This window comes from Schistocerca cancellata, chromosome 3, assembly GCF_023864275.1.
Source record: "Schistocerca cancellata isolate TAMUIC-IGC-003103 chromosome 3, iqSchCanc2.1, whole genome shotgun sequence".
NCBI classification, from domain to species: domain Eukaryota; kingdom Metazoa; phylum Arthropoda; class Insecta; order Orthoptera; family Acrididae; genus Schistocerca; species Schistocerca cancellata.
The window spans coordinates 215,495,734-215,521,101 of record NC_064628.1 but is presented as its reverse complement, the minus strand read 5'-3'; the positions used below and the strand labels follow the sequence as shown (position 1 = coordinate 215,521,101).

General features: G+C 38.7%; 1 protein-coding gene across 2 annotated transcripts in view; it reads right to left on the bottom strand.

Annotated features, from left to right (window-relative positions):
- Nucleotides 1–25,368, bottom strand: part of LOC126174848 (HEAT repeat-containing protein 3) — a 649,038-nt gene that overhangs the window by 24,780 nt on the left and 598,890 nt on the right. For both annotated transcript variants that reach the window (XM_049921236.1, XM_049921235.1), the window contains 3 exons: nucleotides 22,271–22,395; nucleotides 13,200–13,321; nucleotides 8,137–8,264 (listed from right to left, as the gene is read on the bottom strand). In XM_049921236.1, the coding sequence (XP_049777193.1) occupies nucleotides 8,137–8,264; nucleotides 13,200–13,321; nucleotides 22,271–22,395 (375 nt within the window). The remainder of the gene's footprint in view (nucleotides 1–8,136; nucleotides 8,265–13,199; nucleotides 13,322–22,270; nucleotides 22,396–25,368) is intronic.

Here is a 25,368-nt window from a genome sequence, read left to right as displayed (position 1 = left end):
TATGTGAGGTCAGTGAGGAAAGCATGAAACTGGCTGCTAGCGAAACAGTGGAAGAAAATGGTGGATGTTCGGGTATTGCAGTTGCACTTGATGGAAGTTGGCAGAAAAGAGGACATACTTCTCTGAATGGAGTGGTGACTGCCCCGAGTGTAGACACCGGTAGAGTGTTAGATGTGGAGATAATGTCTAAATATTGCAAATGTTGTAAAGTCAATGAACAAAGAACACAACTGTGTGGCTAATTTTAGAGGAACAAGTGGTGGTATGGAAGTTCATGGAGTACAACAAATATTTCATTGCTCCGTAGAAACAAGACGCGTACAGTACACCAGGTATTTGGGCGATGGTGACAGTAAGGCATACAACAATGTGGTGAACTCTAAGCCATATGGAGATGCCATTATTAGCAAAATAGAATGTGTAGGCCATGTTCAGAAACGTTTTGCAACAAGGCTGAGAAAACTAACTGTTGATATGAGAGGAAAAAAAATTAGAAGATGGAAAATTGTTGACCAGACAGGGTCGGTTAACTAAACCTGAAATAGAAAACTTGCAGGTATACTAAGGGCAGGAAATTAGGAGAAATAAAGAAAATCTAGAGGCAATGAAGAGAGATGTTTGGGCCATATTTTTCCATTAAGTCCTCTACTGATGATAAGCCATGTCATGGATTGTCTCCATCAGGAGAAAATTCGCAGTGTAAATACAATAGGGCTCAGGCAACTGGAGAATCTTAAGCATTCTCTTCCTGCTGCTGTTATTACAGCAATTAAACCTATTTTCAGAGACTTGGCTCATCCTGACCAAAGGAAATGTCTGCATGGGCAGACACAGAACCCAAATGAATGTTTCAACAGCATAATTTCGAACTGCCTTCCTAAAACTGTATTTGTAGGCATGCATACAATGAAACTAGGAGTTCATGTTACTACAGTCAATTGTGGTAATATTGGGAAGTGTTGGGTATTGAAAAAGCTGGGAATTAATGCTGGTGAAAATATGATCACTGGGCTGCAACATTGCGAAAAAATGATAGCCGATGCAGACAGGTCTGCATCTAATACGGCCAAGAAAGCAAGACAAACATCCAGGAAGGTGAAAAAGGAACTGGAAGACCTGCTAGAGGCCAAAGAAGGGCCATCATATGCAGCAGGAGAGTATTAATTAACTGTAAGTAACAAATTTCAATTTTTTTTCTTTAAAGTCAGTTTTCCGCAAACTAAAATTTTCAGTACATATGCCCCATTATATCACAAACCATCATAGATAAATGAATGAAATTTTCAGAGACTCTGCATAACATAAAAAGCCACCTCTGGTACTACATTCATTAATATTCCACCATTGCGAAGTTCACAAAAAAATTTTTCTGCAGAAAACAATATTTTTTGTTAATACATTTAAAAAATATTTCTTAGAAACTATAAAAGGGATAAAGTAGATTTTAGTACAGTTGACTCCATTAGCATCACGTTGTTGTGGTCCTCAGTCCAGAGACTGGTTTTGATGCAGCTCTCCATGCTACTCCATCATGTGCAAGCTTCTTGATCTCCCAGTACCTACTGCAACCTACATTCTTCTGAATCTGCTTAGTGTATTCATCTCTTGGTCTCCCTCTACGATTTTTACCCTCCACGCTGCCCTCCAATACTAAATTGGTGATCCCTTGATGCCTCCAGAACATGTCCTACCAACTGATCCCTTCTTCATCATGTAACATACAGTAAAAATAATAAGGTCCTGCATCAAATAGTTTTTTTCAGAAATGGGTCAAATACTTGCCTAAATTAACATGGGTTAGATAGGCAGGTTGTGGTCCCTTTACTGAAAAAAATAACTCACCAATCATATACTTGACAGTTTTCAAATGGATGCAGCTTTTGAATTTCAAATTTCTCTTCTGTGACTACATGTCTGGAATCTAATATAGACACCACCACAACACATTTGAAAATGTTCGCATTTCCTGCACGCAAGGAAAGCTGGTTTGTCAATACATTATATAGGGATTTTAAATTCTTCAGAATATCTACATGACTGAGGCCTGTCAGTTCAGGTATACGTAACACCCTTTGCATGTCAACTTCAATAGAGTAAATCACCATCATCCTATGGCTAAAACAAGAATATAATGAACATAGACTGTTTTCAATATCTGGCCATAAGCTAATTTTGTTGGTGCGACCCACTGAGTTACAGTATTTCCTTCATTTCTGCCTGAAATATTTATCTTCTCACATTTCTCAAAATTTTTCTGGTTTCATTACAAAAGTCCCTTTCACACAATAGTGAAGCTTTTAACTTTAAATATAAGTTGCAGTTTTATGAGGTGATGTCACATTTCCCCCTTTTTTTGTTCAAGTCTTACCGAAAACAGTGTGCTTTTAGAGATATTTAATGTGGTGCATCAAATGAACTACATATTTTCAATGTACGAAGGTATAAACATGAAAACCACCAGATACGGCATTTTTCGGTTAAAAAGCACATAAACGAACACTGTGCATGCTCAGTTCTTAATATTACCTAATCACAGTACGGGACATTTTTGTCATGCAAACATGTTTGTGAAGGTAAAACAGAATATCAAGAACATTTATTTCAATATCTATTCAATTGTTTTGAGAATGAAACTTGTCACAGCCTAATCTGTTGCACAGTCTGAAGTCTAGTTTAAGTTGAAAGTTGGCAGTTTAGTTGAGAGTTGGTAGACCCAATGATACAGTTCCATAAGATCCTCATACTACTTGTACAGAATATTTTAATTTCTTCATTTGAAGTACATTAGTGTTCTTGACAAGAGCTGCTGATAAAATTTCTTTAGTTAACAAATAGTTTCAGTCCACAGGTAATCATGAGATGTTATTCAAACATTTATGAGCAGTGGTGGACCACATTCTGAAAATATATTTTAACTTCTTCAGTTTGTCATATGTGAACAGAGGACTTGATTTTGCCATCATAAATCCTGTGCTGTGATTGGATGATAGAAGTGAACTGAGCAAATGCCATGTTGATTTACGTGTTCGCAAAGATTAAGTGCCATCTTCAGTAGCTTTTGTATTTATACTTGTGCAGCCTATTATGAAAATACATGGTTTAATTTATGCAACACATTAAAGATCTCTCATGAATGCATCATTTTTGTTACAAAATGGTGTGTAAAAGTGTTGGGAAATGTGATATTGGTGACTAAAACTGTTGACAGAAAGGAATTTGTTGAATGTAGGGTTGACTAAAACTGTTGACAGAAAGGAATTTGTTGAATGTAGGGTATTTTAATTTGATTTGGATGAAAATACATAATTATTTACCAGGAAAATGGGCTGACATTTAAAAATTATACGAGTACATGAACCACCTTGAGAAGAGTCGCTACCAAATTTCGAAATTCAATAACTATGTTACCAATACAGGGTGTATACGTGGACAAGGAGAAAAAATTGCTGGATTTTTGCCAGATCTCCCAGTTAAAAATACATTTTCTCCTGGGCGAAAAATACTTTTGCCATGTTAAGTGACAGTATACTTTCCCTCGGAACTGTAAAACTTATCCTTTGATAGGATGTGGTTTTATACAGCAGCATAGAATTTCCCGGCCCTTTAGAAAACTATACTCAGGGGGAAAAAAACAAGTTTTGGAAAGAGCTTTGATGTGCAGCAACATGTACGCTACATATTTTCGTATTACGAAAGTACAAATTCGAATCCCACCAACAGGTAAAGTTAATGGTTTAAATTAATATACAGTGTTGCTACAAGAAAAGCAAAGCTTTCACATATAATATTTGTCTTGAAGATTAAATCTCTGATCTTATGGGCTCGAAATTCTTCTAAATGGATCGTTATCAAAGAGGTGATTTTTAAGAAAGACCAAACACACTGTGATTTAAGAAATCCATCGTACATTCTCACACATAGTTCATCTCGCGTAAAAGGAAATTTACTTTCAAAATAACGCTTTCCTAACAACAATTCACAATATTTTCCCATGACCTGTTACAAATAGATTCATTTCAGCAGTTGTCAGAGAGCGCCAGATAAGAGGCGTCACCGTGCTTGCGCAGCTACAGTGATGTAGGAAGCCCGTATGTTCGTATGTGTAAGACTTTAAAAGATCTTGCATTATGTCATAAAAGAAACAAGACATCAGAGGATACTCCAAGAGCGTCAGAATTTCGTGAACCATTCTAAAATGCCTAGTTCGCCTTACAGTGCACATTTAAATGGCTCTGAGCACTATGGGACTTAACATCTGAGGTTATCAGTCCCCTAGAACTTAGAACTACTTAAAACTAACTAACCTAAGGACACCACATACATCCATGCCCGAGGCAGGATTCGAACCTGCGACTGTAGAGGTCGCGCGGTTCCAGACTGAAGCGCCTAGAACCTCTTGTGCCAGTGCACATTTGTATGTTCAGATTTTCAATGACGAAGGCCTCGACCAGATATGAAGCTTTTCAGTGTGGTTTTTGGGACATAAATTTTCTTGGAGTACCAGTACTGTATTACCTCATGTTTGGTTCTTTATTATGGCATAATGCCATACGTGCTAGAAGATGAAAACGTGCACCTGAAATGCAGCGAACAGTTGAAACTAGCCAATAGTGTGGAATAAATAGACTGCCTCAGCAGGAAAGCTTAATAAAAGCCAAATTTAATAATCAAACCGACAAAAATAACTTCACTGTTCTGCAAGGTGATTAATGCATGACTGTCAAAAAGGTAGAAATAAAATCAAATCTGAAACTAGTAACATAGTTTACCCTTCCGTAATTATGTGAATGTATTTTAATTCACTTGACAGCTCCCAGCCACAGAAATCCGTCTTGTTTTTGTTTCACATGGGAGCAGTAAACGAAGAGGAAACAGAAAAATCACTAACTGTAAAAATGGGTCATGTGGAGACTAACACCCCCCCCCCCCCCCCCGCTCCCCCCAACTATAGCTCAGACTGCTCTGCACATCAGAATGTAAAAAAACAATGACTTTTCAAAAATAAGTTTACTTTGTAGCACACATCTTTTTGAAGAGTCTGATACATAAAAGATATATATTTGAGGAAATGTAAGAAATGTTATTTGGTCTTGAGTGTGCAGTGAGGTGCCACCCATCATCAAACAACATTGTTACACTGCATGTCACTGTATTTCGCTCTGTGGAACTCAAATGTGTATATTTTGTAATGAATGCCATCAAACTATTTCAGGACAGTGGAAATTAAAATGTCCTGTAGCGCCTCTCCTGCTCCCAGTCAGCTGGTTTGACATCCTGCCCTCTTTATTTATTTACTAAAAAGGAACCCCTCACAATTAATACTGGGTAGGATTATTTGTAACCAGGAGAACAAGAACTCTTCAGAAAAACTGGACACTTTATTGCCTATTAGCTAATAACTTGCTCTTCTGTGTGACATAAAATTAAATATAGGACACATAAAACCAGTATAGACAAGAGACAGCCAAGACAGTACACGTTTCTTCAATCCTTAGGTCCTAGCAATTTCTCTCTATAATCTTGCTACAGCTTTACATGGTGTGCTTTCCTTTCTGTGAAAGGGCTATTACCTTATCAAAGTTCATCAAACATTTTGCTACATTAAAAATCGAAATGACGTTGTCTAATACTGAAAAAGCTGTTAATACAAATAGTACCCAAGACTGTGTGGTTTCTTGATCTGATTATGTCTATTTTGTCACTTTGTGCTGGAGAAAACAAAATAGGCCTTTCTAATATTTCAGCAATTGTAACACACACCAAATAAGTGAGACCGTTTTGGCAATAATGATCATTTTTATAATATGTCAGAACATAATTCACGAAGTACCAATACGAAATACCTATTTGGCCTACTACAAGCAAAAAGTTTTACATTAGGAAATAGTTTCACATTTCATTCAAACACTCCAGTTTCTCATGCACGAGACCGGAAAGTAGTAGAATGTAATTTTTGTGTAAATCGTCATATTCTTCCATAATTTGTGTGATGTCCCCGTTTCTTCTCCTTTCTCGTTCTAACAAACAGTCTTGTCATCACTAACTCTGTAACTATTCCTACCACTGTCAAAACTCATTCTCCAGTTAACTTCACTAACCCTGCCACAATCACTGGTTTAGTTATCCAGTTCTCCGGTTAGGCGCACAATGCGTTTTCCGCGCTACTCCTTGAATGGAACTTAAGCGGCTGCTAGTCGGGGACTACAACTGGCCCTGTCTCATGTAGCAATCTGGCCAAAAAATTTCTGTCAAAATTTCACTTTCTTGGATATACCGAGAAGATAATACGTAATCTTTCTTACCTGTTAGTCATTTATATTCACTCTGGTAGTCTGAATCTATGGATTTCGCTAGTAATTATAACGCTGAACATTCGCAAACCGAATCAACCACATAAACAAGCAGCACTTGGCATTCACCGGTTCGGCTTTATTCCGCTCAGCTCGTATGGCCCTGTCCCATTTTGTATGCAGGAAAGTTTATTTCTAGATGTGATGAGGATTCCCCTGGCAGAGACATCATGTACACTATGCATGCATTCAAAAATCAACTTATAATAATTCAGACATAAACTTAGAACGTGTTCAAAAACCAGCAGGAGTGTGTTTCAAAATCATATGAATAATCCATATACCGACGTGTGATGGATGCTAGGTGCTTTGTGAAACAAGGCGCCCCCCCCCCCCCCCAAAATATGAATTTTCCCCCTCCCCCGGAAATTGCCGCCTGGTTCAGATACCCTGGTTTGCCCTCACTCCCCACAAGACCCGGGCCTGCTGCACATGCGTGAATCTGGCAGCTTGGGCGTGCCAACAAAATTTTTTCCGGGTACCATGCGGCTGCTACTGCTCCTTGCACAGCCAACAGCCACATTTCTGTAGCCAGAAGCGGGAGAAGGTACTACTCATATGCGACTCAACCGTGCGTGTGCATGAGCCTGCTTGTAACTGATTAAATGAGTCTAATGTAAACAGTTGTGACGTCACGCTCATCGAAGGCAATTTGTTGTTATGAAGCATTGCATAGTCTTCCGAAAGCCTTTGACACATTTTGCTGTTAGCAGACGCTTGTACAAGCACTGTGTTATTTTATATGGTGCATTTCCTTTGCAATTTAAGTTTTATTTTCGTTTTTTTCCCTCGTTCTTGTTTTAATGCTGCAGTATTATTCTGCAGTAGTGGGATACAGTAATATCCTTTGTTAGAGTAAATTACAAAAATTTAACTGAAAACTAAAACAATGAAAAATTCCCGGAATTCTAAAAAATTCCCGGATCTCCCGGTTGTCCCAGGTCGTATACACCCTGCAACATTTGTAAACTGCTCCCTCAGATTTATAACTTTTTACAAGAGAACAGGAAAAATATAAAATGTTGCAGCATTTCATAGAAACTCCAAATACCAGTTATATATTGAAAACTAGCAATTTTGCTGTTCCTATATATATTTCACTGGGGAGCTCCAACAGGATTCAGATGAATAACAACAGACACAGTGTTGCAATGTGACATGTTCCACACACAGGATGATCCCCTCTTTTGTGGGTCTATGGAATGAATAATTAATCTAATCACTAATTGAAATGTAATTGGATGTAATATCATCTGACAGAGTCCCCAAATTTTCAGAATATTAGAGTGTCATATGCTTGTACATTGCCGTTTCCCGTAATGAGTAACACACCTTATTGAAACAATTGAGAATACTTCAAGACATGTTGCATGAGGAGAAATTTTGTGTTCAAGTGTTCATCTAAAGGTTTACTTTAAGACATTACTACCATGATTGGCATCATGTCACTGTGGAATGTATGTCTGTTATTGAAGCACCACATATAAAAAATGTGATCTTTAGCCATGTTCCAAGTGTGGTAACACTACTTCTACCAATCAGACTGGGAATTCTGCAGAATCATGCTAAGTTAAAATGAATTATGTTACTTTTACCAAATAATAACTTGAATATAATTTTACCACAAAAAATACTTTATCCACAATAAAGGAGGCATGAACTACAGAACAACAAAGTCTTATCAATGACTTCTGACTTATACATTTCAATGCCTACTTTCAGTAATATTAATATTTCACAACTACATGAGTCCATACATAATCATAAGATTATGAATTGCACATACCTTCTCTGAGTGTTGCAATGTCTACCCACATTTTGTAAAGACCTTTTTCACCTTCAAAATCTGATACATCAAGGCAGGTTAGAAGATTATTTAAACATAGAAGTGCTCGGCACCTCACCACTTTGGCTCTGAAATCAGAAATGGATGAATAAATAACTAACGTTTTTTTATAAACTATGGGAGGGATGTTGACAAGATGAAAAGAGGAAAAATAGTGACATTCTTGTAACCCAGACTGAGTCAATGTGTAACTGACTCTACAATTAGTCATTACCCACAGCAGGCCCCACGTCATATGGACTAACCACCGGATCTGTGTATTCTACTGCACTCCTGATGAAGGTCATCTGCTGCTAACCCAGGAACACTGCTGAAATCAACAGTGCATCACAGCCACTGATTATGGACAGAATATTCTACACTGGTGACAACTACGACTTTCGGGAAATTTCTTAGTGTATTAATCTACTCACATTGATGACTCAGCTAGACTACTTTTGCTCAGTGTACAATGTAATGTTTGTTTCCCTGTGCTTTTATCAATAACTGCTTTATTGTTACATAGAGGGCCCAAATTAGCTAATTCTACACATTATACAATAACTCACTTCACTATAAAATCAATGTTTCAAATTTACCTCTAACTACAATCTTCACTTTTCATTTTGAAGAAAATTGCAAAACACCTCACCTCCACAAATTATTCGCAGAAATCTTTTATAATGAGTAAACCTTAACATGAAAAATGATCAGCACTCTCAACACAAGGCAGAGAAATTACTCAATGCTTTTAAGCAGTGAAAGAACCTACCATGTGATTCTATCAGTACCAAGTTCTTTTATATGCATTAATTGTCACATGGAAGGTAGTAATGTACAATTTGACATTAGAGATAAGATCATATCCTCAACTCTGACAATACATTACAATATACAACCGAAAATAAACTATTAAGCTGAATGGTGAGCAGATCCCTTCTGCAGTTTTTCAGATAAGGCTAGGCTAAAATTAATGACAAAAGAAGAAATTACTGCAGAGAGCATTTCAAACTGGTCAAAAGTAATTTGCACAATTTGTGGTACTCACACATAGTAACAAGTTCATCAGTTGTAGTTATGTAAGATGAATTGGACTACAGGGTGTGGCGCAGGAACTTCCTTATTTAAAAAATAATAAATCAGAAAGCATTTGAGACATCACTTTAATTCTTTTTTCTTTACAAAGAGTAACATCTAATGTTTTGTTCCATTAAGTTTTGAAAATGATATCTTGAAGGTGGCCTCCGTTCTGTTCAATGCATTTGGAGAGTCAAAATTGGAAGTTTTGGCCCACTTTTACCAACATGTCTGTGTAGATGTTGGTAGTAGCAACACGAATATTGTTCCATAGCTCAGCCAGGGTCTGCAGGCGATTGGTATGCACCAAGAATTTGAGACAGCCCCATAAGAAAAAGTTGCATGGCGTTAAATATGGTGAGTGTGCTCGCCATTGGAGATTGCCTCCCAAAGAGATGAGATGATAGGGGTAGTGTTCGCCTGACATGGTCATCAATGTTTGCGCCGTGTGAGCTGTGGCGCCATCTTGTTGGAACCAGATGGTCACGCACATCCATTTCTTCAAGTTCTGGAAGAAAAAGTTGTTCAATCATCTGAACATAATGCTCAGAAGTGACCGTCCCTGCCTTATCATTCTCTTTGAAAACCCATGGGCCAGTAATACCAACTTTAGATAGTGCACACCAAACAGTCACATGTTCTGTATGCAGGGGCTGCTCATGAAGTTCTTGGGGGTTTATACCACTCCAGTACCACATCTTTGGTTTATTTATGCAGCCCGACAAATGAAAATGGGCCTCATCACTGAAGAACACTAAGGCGTTATGAGGCGGCTCATCGATCAAGGCTTCATATGCATTTTTTCGTGAAACAAAATCACGTGGGTGAAGTGTGTGAACCACTGATAGTTTATACGAATGAAATTTCAATTCTTCATGAAGAATTCGAGTCTCTGTGCATTCAAAAATAGCAAGGGCTGCTGCATGTTTGTGTGCAGATCACTTGGGAGAATTCAAACTTGATATCCTTAAGCTCTCACTTTTCAGGCGTTCTGGTGGTTCTTCAAGGTCCTGGTTTCTTTTTCTGCACACTTCCAGTATCCATACATAAGGTGTCTACCCACAAAACAATTTATTTCCCATCAGGAACGTGACCTGCAGGCACAATGTTGAACTGTTTCCTGAATGCATGCCGAATTCCCATGACCGAACGCCCATTCGAAATGTGGGCTGCAACAGCGAACACGCACTCCTCTCTTGCTCACTGCATAATCACAACTAAACTAACTTTAACTAAGAATTAAGTCTCGCACTTTTTATTTCACTGAAACCCAAACAACGAGTAACAACAATGAGTAACAGCACTGTGTGCCGCGTGTTTCAAATAAGGAAGTTCCCGCGCCACACCCTTATGTGAGTAGTCACAATAAAAAAAATATAAGGGCCAATCAAACTGTTTCCATTTGAAGACCTTGCTGCAGCACATATACAGTGTAGTGCAACTGTGATGTGGATACACAAGCTCCGACATGCAAGCTGTGGATTAGAGTGGCATGTGTGTCTTTCCAATGACCGTGCAGTACATGTAAAAACTTTAACTGTGGTGGTGTCATTACTGAATGTGTCCAAACAGGACCAACATGCTGTTATTCTCTTCTTGGCTGCCAAAACACAAACTCTGGTAGGTATCCATCACAGAATGAAGAATTGTGTATGAGGGAAACATGTCTGCTGGAAACCACCATTGCAGAATGGTGCACTAAGGGGGTGCTGCTTTCTAACTACACATGTCCCCATATTGCAAATGTCAAAGCAGACATTACACCAACTCACGTGGGAGACACTATCACCTGCCTTATAGTCCTGACCTCTCCTCATGGAATTAAGATGCTTTTGGTCCACTACAAAAGGCCTGGAAATGTCAATGATTCCTGTCGCATGGGGACATGCACGGCAGGCAGTTACAGACTTCTTCATGCAGCATGACATGGTTTTTTTACCAAACACGTATCTTCAACCTGGTGGGTTGGTGAGAGGATTACCTCAATGCTCTTGGCTACTTTGCCTGATTGGCATACCAATTCTGGACTGTATGACCTTCAAAAAGGAACTTTTTGATTGCTCCTTATATATTAAAAAAAGTAACTAAAACTGAATAATTAGAAAAATGTGTCTACTAAAAGAAGAAGAATACCTTCCCAACCAATTAGTTTAAATAGTGGCCACCATAACTGGTGAACAGAAAAATACAGTTCAGAATCTTCTCCACGTTTTGATTGACAAGTTGCTAGTTGCCTTCTTGTCAGTATACAACAACCTCAAAGACAGTGAGTATAATTTGGCAGATGCTCCAACTGACTAGGAAATTAATCAGATGCAAAGACCATTCACCCTGCATATTTCATAAGCAGAAATATGCTTCTTTCACCAACTGAAACTTAAGGTTTCTCCCTATCATCAGTTCATTAGGCTCCAACTTCGCAATGCTGAAACTGATTGATTGGACATGGTGCAATCTGCCAAATTGGTTCTAACAAGCCTGCTTGGTTGTGCATCTTTGGTCCCAACACCACCAGCTTACACATGGCTCTGACAGGAAATATCTCCTCTTCTACTGCCAGTGGACAAAAATTTTATCATCAGCTATTTTATTTTTTATGACTATATTAAAGCAAAACCAGACTTTCAGACAAATTTTAAAATTGTGCACTGTGTCAACCGTTCATTGCCATCAGTTCCCAATTGCATTTATATTGCAAATATATCGATATGTTGTTGCATTGCTCATCCAAAATTTTATTTGATGGAGCTCACCATGGCAGTCTATCTTGTGCACGTCTCATCACCACTGCGTACCTACAGCAACTTATGTCCATATGAACCTGCTTACTGTAGTCAATCCTTGGTCTCCTCTTAAAATTTTTAACCACTACACTTTCCTCAATTAGCAAAGTGACTATTAATTGATGGGTCAAGCTGTCCCTTATCAACCAATACCTTATTTTAGTCAAGTTGTGCCATAAATTGCTTTACTTTCCAATTCAATTCAGTAGCTCTTCATTAGTTATTCAATCTATCTATCTAATCTTCAGTAACATTATATTTCAAAACCTATTACTTCTCCTTGTCTGAACTGTTTAATGTCCATGTTTCACTTCCGTACAAGGCTCCACTTACACAAAACCTCTCAGTAAAGATTTTCTAATAAATAGCTTGTCATCAGATGTTAAAATATGTTTGGCTATTGCCAGTTATTTTACTGCCCAAGTACAAAAACTTATCTACTATTTTGATGTCTCATTTGCCTTTTGAATTCCCTCAACATTGCCCGATTTAATTCAACTACACTCGGTCTACCCTTAGTTTCACCTCTGCTGATGTTGATCTTGAAACCTATTTACAAGACACCATTCAGCCGACATTTCAAGTTATTTTTTGTCTCAGACAAAACTACAATGTTTTCAGCAAACCCTAAAGTTTTTTATTTATATTCTCTGAACTTCAAATCTCTTTCAATATTTCTCTTTGGCTTCCTTTACTGTTTGCTGAATACACAGAATGATTTACAACCCATGGGACAATCAAGGATAATAGTATTTTATTTCCCTGTAATGCAATTATCAAGAAAAGTGTTTCTGTATCTAATCTGCTTACTTTTAGGCATTCTAAACATGGATTTAAATGTTATCAGGACTATCACCAACCATTGTAATTCCTACTGTGTCAACTAATGGAACTCATAAACGGTCATCTATATTTTTTCTATTTTTGAATGTCCTTTTATATTATGATCTTAAAATGCAAAAAGGGCAAACTCTTCTTTGAGCTCATTTTGAATGTAAATACAAAACCACAATTGTCAGGCAACTATTTGATCCTCTCAGCATATTACTGTGGCACTTCTTATGCAACACACCACAACATGCGTCTTGTTAATTATGTCTACATTATCTGCAAGAATGGTGAAAACTTGTTTACAAACGTGGTAATAGTGATGCAAGGTGGTACCTGTTGTAAATATTCAAAGTTTCAGTGTTTTCTTGCAGTAATTTACATACATTTTCAGGTGGGAAAGCAATTTTCATCCAGACTTTTTGCACCAACTGATGGTGCACTACTGCTTCATGAACCTGTAAATGACAAGAATTAATCCAATATACTTGCAACACATTTAAGCAATAAAGTTACATACTCAAGACTCTCCACACAACATATCCTAAAAAAAATTACTGAAGTAAATGGACACTTATTTACTATTAGAAAAATCATAAGAGAAACAGCACAGCTAATTCATTATATAGAGATAACTGGGTTTCATGAACCTGAAACAGGAAACCAATTTGTGATACCGTGCACAGATTTGGACGATGCTGATACTGATGTGGAGATTTTTAGTGACACCAGTGAAGACATCATCCTCATATAATCATCTGACACTGACTCAGCAAGCCATGGTGTGGAGGGGAAGTTCTAACATGACATCAGCAAATATAACTGCATTGAATAAGATGCAGATGGCCAGACTGACTAATATCCCAGCATGGGTGTCTGCAGTCCTATCGACAACACTTGTGGCAGACCTAATGAAACTACAGGATGATCACAGACGCTAATCAAAGCACACCTGCTGGACAACACATAGGCTGACTCCACAGAGCTCCACCAGTGATTTAACTTCTGTTTTATTACAAATTGGAAACTGTGTTAGTAGTAGCTCTTGCCATAAACTAGCAGAGAGAAAATTAGCAAATTATCCCTTTTGGTGGCAGAAATTTTCAAACAAAGTTCAGTTATTGCTTCAGCATCTCACTGCACAGCAAACAGATGGCAGAAAAGAGTAGTCTGCAGCAGATGTACAGTACCATCAGAAAATGGAAGCACTACAGCTATGAAGTATCACACTACAAGCTGTGTTCAACGTACTGAAAGACACTGTGTCAGTTATTCTGGCATTCATTTCATTCAACAAAAACTTGGCCGAGTAAGTGTTTCATTTTCAGAAACTTTCCAAGAACATTTCGAAGCTGTCATGGTAATAAATCCTTCTACACAATGTGCATTATTTTTGCCACAGTCACCTAAAAGGTAGTGCAATTGCTTAGGAAGGTGTGCCACCGCACTCCCCCCCCCCCCCCCCCAACAATATAGCTATATGTTGCTATTTTCAAGTATCTGCAGTGTGTTAGCTGACACTGCAGTATGAAAAATTGATGTAGTAACAGCTACGGGAGAATGGAACCAGTGTAGAAAGAAATTCAACCAATCTTATGCAGAGTGGATTAGCAATCTTCAAGTCCTAACATTGTGTCGCAAGATTCAGAGTAAAAATTCCCCGTGTACGGAATCCTACGCTGAGCCCTTATCTGAGATGATGCAATCCATTTAACTCATGACGAAGACTGAAAGCACTAAGGAAGACAAGTGAATGCAGCTTTTCCTGGCTTTCAAAGAGCATTTGACACTAAAACGTGTTAACAAAAGTATGATAGTGTGAGGCATCAAATGAACTTTCTAAATGACGTGAGAATTACTTGGTTGGGAGGACACAGCATGTTATCTTGATGGGATAGTAATCAATACATGTAGGAGGAACTCCAGGTGCCCAGCGGAGTGTGTTGGGGCCCTTACCGTTCACTTGTATGTTGATGACCTGGCAAACAATTTTACTTAACCTCAGGCTTCTTGCAGGTGATTCAGTTATCTATCATATCAAAGAGTCACAACTGGAATCAGTCACTTAAGTTCAACAATTGGTAGGGATATGAAATTAAATGCTCATATAGGATCAGTTGTAGGTAAAGGAGATAGGATACTGGGAAAATGCAATCAGTCTACAAAGAAGATTGCTTATGAATCACTCATATGAACCATCCCCCAATATTTCTCAACTGTTTGGGATCCATACCAAATAACACTAACAGGTGATACTGAATGTATGCAAGGATGTCAGCATCAATAGTCAGTGTGGAAGAGTGTCACGGCAATGGTGAAAAATCTGAACTGGTAGCTTGAAGATAAGACACTAACTATCCCATGAAAGCCTACTTACAAATTTCCAAGAATTTGTATTAAGTGTGGAATCTAAGAATATACTACAGTGTCCTAAATATTTCCATAGGGGTCACAAAGACCAGTTTAGACTAATTATGGTGTGTAATGAAACACTAAAAGTAGATGGGTCTTGCTATTTCAACAGTGAAATAACTGACGATGATCAAGTACAGAACGAAGTTATAAAATGCAAGCTGGAAATAGCAACAAAAATATTACTGAAAAACAGAAATTTGTAAACATGTAATTGTTATGAAGTCTTTTCTGTTGGTATCTGTATGGAGTGCAGTGTTGCACAGAATGAAACATGGGACAATGAGCTGCACAGACAAGAAGAGAATAGAAGCTTTTGAAATGTGGTGCTACAGAAGAACACTTACGATTAGATGGGTAGATCGTGTAACTGATGGAGATACTGAATATAATTTGGGAAAAAAGAAATTTGTGGCATAAATTAGCTAAATGAAAGGATCAAGTGATAGGACATATCCTGAGGCATCACTGGTGCTGTTAACACAACTACTGATATGTCAGTGATAGATCAGATTGAGTGGATTTGTCAAGTTGATGCAGTTTCACTGCTCAACTTTAACATGTATTGTCTCATCTGCTAAGCATTGAAACTGCATCAATTTGACTAGTTACCTTGATCTGACCTGTCAGCACTACTGTTAACAGCATCTGTGGAGGCGAGGCAAGAAAAGACTGCAAAGGAAACAAGTGCTATTACCTGGAGTGTATTTTTCCTTTTCTTCCTGCTGTTGTTTATTTTGTGGTGGGTCTTATACCAGCACTAGGGGGTAGTTGCATCCCTGGCCGATATAAAAAGGCAATATTTTGCTGACCCCAATATACTGCCAAATGAAAGTAGCATTATCTTTATTCTCTGTTCTCAGAGTAGTTTTTTGGTGGTCCGGATCTTTCCGTGCCACCTCCCTTTCGATCAGTGCACTTTTATATGCTGATTTTTTGTATAAAGCGAACACGCCTAATGCGGAAAGGCAAAGCAAATCTTAGAACATACTTAATAACTCATTGTATAATGCGGAAAAGAGCCTATACAGTACTACTGTATTACAGTTCATTAATTATGCAAGACTCTACAGAACACCTCTGTTAAGTGGCGCAAAAACAAAAAAAGAAGTCCAGCACAACATGGTGCTGTTGGAGTGGACCTAAAACCCCACTGCTCTGTGCAACAACGAGTAAGTTACGCTCAGTGTCGGTACAGTACATCAAAGGAAATGGCTCATTTGTCAGTGCTCTGTTTGTTGGCTTTCTCGTTTTCCTCATAACTGCCGCATATAGGAACACTGTTGCGCATCTACCACCACACTGCTGCAATATGCACAGTGAAAGAGGTGGGCATTGTTCCGTTAAACAATGTTTTTACCCGGCAATGTCATTGTTTTCTGCCAGTTTCAGTTGACTAGTAGCACTTTAAGAGATACAGTAACATGATGTCGAACAAATGATATGTGTCATTAACACTTAATGAAAAGATTAATTTAATAAAGGTGAGTAAGAAAGACAAACTCTCCGTTCGCAAAATTATGTTGCGTTTCAAATGCGGTAAAACACAATTTTATGAGACTTTAAGAAACGAGGATAAAATTCGGGATGAATGGGAACAGGCAATTGAAAAGAAAGGCGAAGAAGACTGGAAATGAAGAAATTAACGAAACACTGTGGGAATGTTCGTAAGGGTGCGGGCAAAAAAACTTAACATTTATCTGGACTGATGTTGCAGAGGCTCTGAAAGTCACTAAAGAGCTTGGAATTACGGAGTTTAAGGCATCCACAGGATGGCTGGACATTTTCAAAGTTAGGCACATCATCTTGTGGAATGAAGTGTGTGGGGAAGGTAGCAACAGAATGGAAGACAATACTGTCCAAATTAATTGTGAATTATGACCTGAAACACGTGTTCCAAGCCGAAGAAACAGGACTGATTTATCGCGCACTGCCTTCAAAATCGCTAGCAATTCGAGGTAAAAAGTGCACCGGCAGAAAAATGTCTAACGAACGACTCACTGTACTGCTGTGCGGAAACATGTTAGGTGAAATGGAGAGGCCACTGGTAATTAGAAAGGCGAAACCATGTTGTTTCAAAAACACACATGTCAGTAAGCTTCTAGTCACATGGAGAAGCAATAAAAAGGCTTGGATTGAGAGTGGTCTTATGGAAGAATGGCTGGGCTCTTTCAATGCCAAAATGAGAAATGGAAATTGCCAAGTTCTCCTTTTCCTAGACAGTGCAACCTCCCAGCCAAAAGTAACATTTCAAGTGTGAAATTGGCTTGGTTGCCTCTAGGTTCAACCAGCCTCACACAACCCATGGACCAGGGGTTATATACACATTCAAGTGTCATCATAGGTGATTACTGATGCAATCTCTTATTCTTAGTGTTGAAGAAGCCGAAAGTGTGTTTGCTCTTGCATGGTCAGTTTCTGTCCTGGATGCAGTAGATTGGATTGGCTTGACATTAAAGGAAATAAAACCCGAAACTGTCACAAACTGCTTCAACAAAGTAGGGTTTGGGGGTCAAGAACAAGATGCTTCTGTGGCCATAGAAGTTCAAGGAAATGCAGCAGCAATTGCTGAATTAATAAAAATGCAAAACGATTCATGTAGTGCATGTGATTACACTTGAAGTGATGACTTTCTTTCTGTCAGCTCACTCCACTTTCACTTCAGCAACAGATTTAATAGAAATTCACAACCCAGAGGATGATGATGATGATGATGAAACAAAGGAAAAAGAAGAGGAGCAAAATTATGTTCCTGGAAAAATTAATACACCTGAAAAAGCCACTGCATGTGTAAACAATGTTATGCAATTTGCGACACACACAAATTCTTGCAACTTGTTGGAACAACTGTACGGTGCAAAAAATTGCCTAGAAGAAACAATTTTGAACAGGAAATTAAAACAAGTTTCCCTCCTTGATATGTGGTGAAAAAAGTGAAATGTAAAGCAAATAAACATGGAAATAATATGTATTTAAATGCAATAATAAATGAATTTAAAGTTCGGGGAAAAATACAGAAATGCCGTATTATTTATCAATTTGTCCAATATATAGCAAATGAACATTTACTGATATGTATAATTAAAAATTTTTGCTGTACTTTTGTGCACGATACCTGACAAACTTGAAGTATCCCAGCAAGTTTTGTGTAATCCGGAAACTTGTCCAATTGGGAAAATTATTTTAGTCCCTGACAATTCAGTTTTGAGTTGACTACAGTTTTACTGTACTAGTATTAAACGACTAAAAGAGACACTAGATGGATTAAGGAATTGCTGGAATTTGAAATTAGATAGTACACTGTTGAATCTCAATTTCAAGATATCAACAATTGACCCTGGTGTCTATTACAAAAATCAAGTTTCACACATTTTAATAGTTGCTGTTTATGTGAATGATATGCTAATTTTCAGCAACTATCCACAAGAGAAAAATTTTACAAAACTAGTTTAAGAGAAAAATTTAAGATGAAAGATATTGGTGAAGATACAAATTGTTAAGATATTTGAATTTCTAAGAACTGCCAAGAAGGTTACCTATGGATAGACCAGACACATTACGTGGAGCGAATTCTCAACATATTTACAAAGAAAGAGTATAACCCAATACCTACACCACTGGACAACCAAATGCTCACTCACGACATGAGTCCAAAAACAGAACAGGAGCAAGAAGCTATGAGGAACATACCCTATCATGAAGCAATAGGAAGTTTAATGTATGCTCAGTTTGGAAAAAGACCAGACCTAGCTTATTCAACAGGAATTCACAGTCATTTTTGTAACAATCCGGGCATACCAAACTGGCAAGCAGTCAAGAAACTTCAGATCTCTAAAAGGACAGAAGGATATGAAGCTATTGTTTTCGAAAGTAGAAGACTGCCGCATAATAGGTTACTGTGATGCAGACTGGGCTGGATATTCTAACAGGAAGTCAACAACTGGATATGTGTTAAATATCAAGGAGCAGTAATATGCTGACAGAGAAAGGAACATCCAAGTCTCGCCTTATCCACAACTGAGGCAGAATATCTGACCCTGGCCTCAGCGGGTTAGGAGGCTCTATGACTTCAAAGCTTAGACAATGAAATACCTCCAGACCCCAAGGAGGAGCATATCGAGCTATTATGTGGCAACAGAGCAGAAATTGAATTATCTAAGCCTAGTAGCTACAAGAATTGAACTAAACATAAACACACAAAACACCACATTATAAGAGAAAAAGTAGAGTCAGCCCAAGTCACTGTGGAGCACTTATCTCCACACCACATGCTGCCAGACTTTATGACAAAGCCTGGGGCAAAGCCTCACCATCGTCTGCTGCTACAGGAGTTTGGCCTGAAAATATTTTTTTTATTTTTTTTTATTGTATGATTCTGGTGGGGGAGTGAGATTTTAGAATTTATGCCCTGAATGTGTATACATATTTTGCATTGCTATGGATGCTGTTATTCTTTATTCTGTGGACTGTATAATAAAACAGTTCATTTAATTGTGTTGAACATGTCAATATATACAATAAATCTACAGTTCCTACCAGATAACATCGGCAAATTATTCTGCTAAAAGGCACAGAATCCTAAAAAGATCTGGCTTTAGGAAAACTCCTTCATTTGGCACTTCTCTTATCAAACCACAAGATGATTTTCTTGCTCAAACTGCATTCTCCTGCAGTCCAGAAGAAAGTACTTGCACTCTTACATAGTGGATATTCAGGGTCTAAAGTAATGTCATGATGTCACATTTAATGATATGCAATAGACAGTGATGTAGAATGGGTCACGAATGCATTTGTGCAGTGTTAGGGAGCAAGCAGCCATATTTCAAGTATTCTCTCCATGTCCACAAAGGACCAAAACTGATGATTTTTTGCAAGCACACTTTGCACACCCATTTCTCAGTACAATGTGATTAATTGGGACAGATTCAATTTCAGAGTTTCCCCATGTATATAAAATTAGGCTCAATGTTGACAAAGTGACTGCTTAACACAATGGCTAGGATTCTTGTAATAGGTCTCCTTACAGCAATACTTATATACAGTTGTCTGTAATTTTCTTCAAAGATGTTTTTGGATCTTGGCTCTTCAAAAAGTATTCAATATTTTCTAACAGTGTCATTTCATCTACAATTGAATGGAGACACACAAAAATTCATCAAGTTCTTTGAATTCATATGAAAAAAGTACTGTAGCCCACCACTTCTTACAAAGCAATGACTTTGTTTTTTACTAGCTGTAGCTCTACTCCTGTTGTGGTTAAAATCTTGGCAGAACTTTTGCATGGAAATCAACTCCAGTGACTTCATGTGATGCCACAGCGGCTGTGTACCATTGTATCACACACTGTGATTGGAACAATGGACTAGGCACTATTTGCGGTAGGCAGAGGTTCTCACCAAACACATGAGCCAGGCTGCACCTGTAGCAGAGTAAAGTTACAGTACTATGGCAGCCATCAAAGTATGGCTCCACTGAGCAAAGTCTATTACGGACTGAGCCTAATGGACCCAGAGCCATCCTGCCTGGACCATATTAATCATAATGACGGCCCTGGTATGAAGCAGGTAGTACGCTCATATGTGCCACTTGTAGTACCCCACACATAGTGTCAATACCGATATGGAGGTGGTTAGTGATACTTGCGAAGACATATGATTGCATTTGAAAACTATGGTGTTAAGGGCAAGTTCGAATATGGTAACAGCAACAACAGTCTATAGGCAAAGATGCAGGAAGCTAGATTGACTAGAATACAAGCAGGAGTAGCTGTAGTTCTACCACTGGTGGCACTTGGTGCAGGTTTTGTGACAGTGAAGATCATGTTGACAATCAATTCAAAGCTGACAGGCAATAAATCTGCTCTCTACACAGAGTTCACACAGCTATGTACCTTGTGTTCTATGACAACGTGGCTAATCTGTATTGTATGAACTGATTTTTGTGCTTTCGTATTTCACTTAGAACTTCCGGGCTAACAAGCTGTGGTCAATATGAAAAACTTTCGCTGGCCGATTCATCTCTGGCTGTGGGAAACATCCTCTGAAGTCAGGCTTCTTCACCTATGAGGATGTCTCCCACAGCCGAAGATGAAACGTTAGGCGAAAGATTTACATACTGACCACTTCCTGCCAGCCTGAAAGTTTTAAGTGAAGTTAACACTGGCTGTGAAAGTCTACTCTTTATGAGTCACTGGGATGTTGTTTAGACACAAGGGGAGGTTCGAGGCCGTGATGTTGCTTGTCTTCTCCAGCAGCCATGCACAGCCATTGCTGTCAACCTGCCTCTTGCACAATGAGATCCTGAGTTCAGAAGCACTGTGCCACCCTTCCTCTGTGGTGCCTTCCAGCACTTTTACTGGCCAATGCCAATTGCTAATGAGGGGCCCTGACCGCCAGCTGCCGACTTAGCTCTTGGTTCCCATTAACACTGCCAAGATACCACAATGCCACACCGCAACACAGCAACTTCACCATGGGCTGTGAGATCAGTAACTAAACACCTAATTGGAACATGGACACCATGGATTGATGCCAGGATGAGTGCACACAACTATAACTGCCATTGCCTGCTGGAGACATGAAGAGCTGACATGCATGCTGCTTGTCTTGCTGCAGCCACCTTCAGCTCCAACTGACTCCTGTAGCCCTTGCCATCCACATGAACCCACAATGCCAAGTTGGAGAGTCACTGCCACCTTGACAACTAGAACAATGGTTCTTCCAACCCCCCCCCCCCCCCCAAATTGCCCTCTCTTGCATCACTACAGCACATGCTGAGTCAGTCATATTTTGTAACAGCCTTCCAATTGTTCTTGCATATTTGAATTACTTCTAGTCTGCACAATGGACATAAACAACATGAAAAGGTAAGATTGCCATCTTAAAGTATAAGACCTGATTCTCGTGCTTTGGTATATTAGTTCAGAATTAATATGGCAAAATATCTAATTACTGTGAAATGTAGTCTCTCAAACAATAACCTTTAATAAATATTACCTCTGCAGATAAAGTCACAACAGACGTTTCATAAGATGGAGGTTCATCATCTGGGATACTCGAGTCACTCAAAATATTATCACTTGTTTCGGAAGAGTCAATCTCCATTGTACTATCTTCATCATCTGTAACATAAATGAGAGTCAGAACAAAGTTTGAATGCAAAACAAGCCAACATTATACTGTGTTAAAATTTTTTGACACACTTTGGTTGGAGCACAGAGGTGTACCTTGGTTGCAGCTCCCTTGCGCTTACCTTTGTGACCAGTAGATGAAAGTACCTGAAAGACTGAAGTATTCGGTAGTAATATCTGGTTACAAAAGTGGAGATACGCATATTTATTAATTATATACCCATCTTCTTTCTGCTTCACGTGTTCTCAAATTAACAAAAGAGAACTTAACAACTTTTCTGGGAATTACCATCTAACACCAACTCTGTGCGGCATCAGTATGGCTTATGGCGGAATAATACATGACCTTCCAAACTCAGTTATGTAGAACTAAACAAGAAGAATTATCCTGTTGACATTTTTTGTGTCCTAGCAAAGTATTTCAATTGCCTGGATCACAAAATTCTAATTAGAAAACTAAAATGGTATGCAGTTAAAGACATTCCCTTGTAACAGAAAAGTGTCATATCAACAAACGATACGACAAAACTAAAACTAAATTCTTAAAATAGAAATAATAATTATAGTGTTCTGAAAAGTTCACTGTCTGGTCAGCTCCTGTTCTTGATTTACATGAAGACTTACTAAGCATATTGGAGTACTCTTAAAAGACCTACTCAGCCGCACACATTAGCATGAGGAGGTAGAATACTGATATGAATCTTCCTGCCACATTAAAACTGTGTGCCAAACCGAGACTAGCTCGGTATCATTGTCTTTCGTGGGCAAGTACTCTACTGACTAAGCTACCCAAGCACAACACACGACCCATCCTCACTGCTTTCAATTCTGCCAGTACCTCATCTCCTACCTTCTTGCAGAGTGCTAGTTCTGCAAGGTTCGCAGGAGAGCTTCTGTAAAGTTTGGAAGGTAGGAGAAGAGATACTGGTAGAATTGAAAGCTGTGAGGACGGGTCACGAGTCATGCTTGGGTAGCTCAATTGGTAGAGCACTTGCCTGCAAACGGCAATGGTTCCAAGTCGAGTCTCGGTCCAGCACACAGTTTTAATCTGTCAGGAAGTTTCACTTCATGGTGGTTTGCCGAGTATAGATGTAGATGGCACTTATTCTATGAACAAATAATGTAAACAAGTCTTGGATGTCAATATGTCCTTCATTGAAATACTACTTCAAGTGATTACTGGCGTTTCTACAGGGTGAATGTGAAAGTCACAATTATGACACTTAACATTCGATGAAATACGTGCTTGCCAGGAATTTTTTTACTAACGAAGATACAATCCAAGATACATCTGGGGTTCTCTTAATGAGAGACGATATACATTAATTTGCTGTTGCATTTTGATAATTCATATGAACAAGAGTCTTCTGGGTTTAGACTAACTGATGTTAACATTTTATGCAACAAAATTAACTCACTGTTATAACAGAATGAGTGCGGCACTGGTGGCAATATGGAAATTATAGAGAACTATTCCGCAAACCTAGCACTGCCAGTGTATTAATTTTGCCAATTTCCTATTGGAAACGGGAAAAAAACTGCGTTTGTAGTGTAATATCAAAAAATTTTTATTTCCATTTATTCATGAAAACACCTTTGAAATTATGCAGTAGACTTGGTGTGAGATGATACTACTATATACACAAGAGTGCAGCTGCTCTGCGAGTCTACAACAAAATTTTGTAAACATGTCTATGGCAACGCCTCTTCTTTGCCCTACAGAAAGTTATGGTTTTCGTCTATGGCTGTTTTGCACTTTGGAGTTCAGACCAGTCAAAAGTGCTGCCAGGCATCAGTGATTTCCTTAAGTTGTCTCTACTGTAGGAGTAGTGTCTTAGCAGTAAAGAATAAATGTAATAAACCTTCTATATGATGCGGCATTTTTTTTTTTTTTTTCTCATTTTAAAGTTTATTATGAAGTCTTATCTCTTGGACTGTGTCATAAAATGATATATTTGTATAGGTAAATTCAGTGGCACATGTGGAAACTGACTGAAGTACTTTGCGAATCAAGTTAGTAGCAAAGAAGTAATGAATTGCAATTGGTACCTGACAGTAAGGGATATGTGTACCAAGTTTTGTTGGAATTGGCCCAGTGGTTTAGAATATGGGGAACATGCACACATACATAAATACACTATGTGACCAAAGGTATCCGGACACCTGGCTGAAAATGACTTGCAAGTTTGTGGTGCCCTCCACTGGTAATGCTGGAATTCAATTGGTGTTGGCCCACCCTTAGCCTCGATGATAGCTTCCAATTCTTGTAGGCATATGTTCAATCAGGTGCTGGAAGGTATCTTGGGGAATGGCAGCCCATTCTTCATGGAGTGCTGCATTAAGGAGAGGTGCTGATGTCGGTCGGTGAGACCTGGCATGAAGTCTGCGTTCCAAAACACCCCAAAGGAGTTCTGTAGAATTCATCTCAGGACTCTGTGCAGCCAGTCCATTACAGGGCTGTTATTATCGTGTAACCATTCCATCACAGGCTGTGCATTATGAACAAGTGCTCAATCATGTTGAAAGATGCTGTCGTCATCCCTGAATTGCTTTTTAACAGTGGGAAGCAAGAAGGTGCTTAAAACATCAATGTAGATCTGTACTGTGATAGTGCCATGAAAAACACAACTACACCAAACACCACCGCCTACGAATTTTACTGTTGGCACTACACACGCTAGCGGATGATGTTCACTGGGCATTCGCCATACCCATACCCTGCCATCGGATCGCCACATTGTGTACCTTCATTTATCACTCCACACAACATTTTTCCACTGTTCAGTCATCCAATGTTTACGCTCCTTACACCAAGCAAGGTGTCGTTTGGCTTTTACCGGCGTGATGTGTGGCTTATGAGCAGCCGCTTGACCATGAAATCGAGTTTTCTCACCTCCCGCCTAACTTTCGTAGTACTTGCAGTGGATCCTCATGAGTTTGTAATTCCTGTCTGATGGTCTGGAT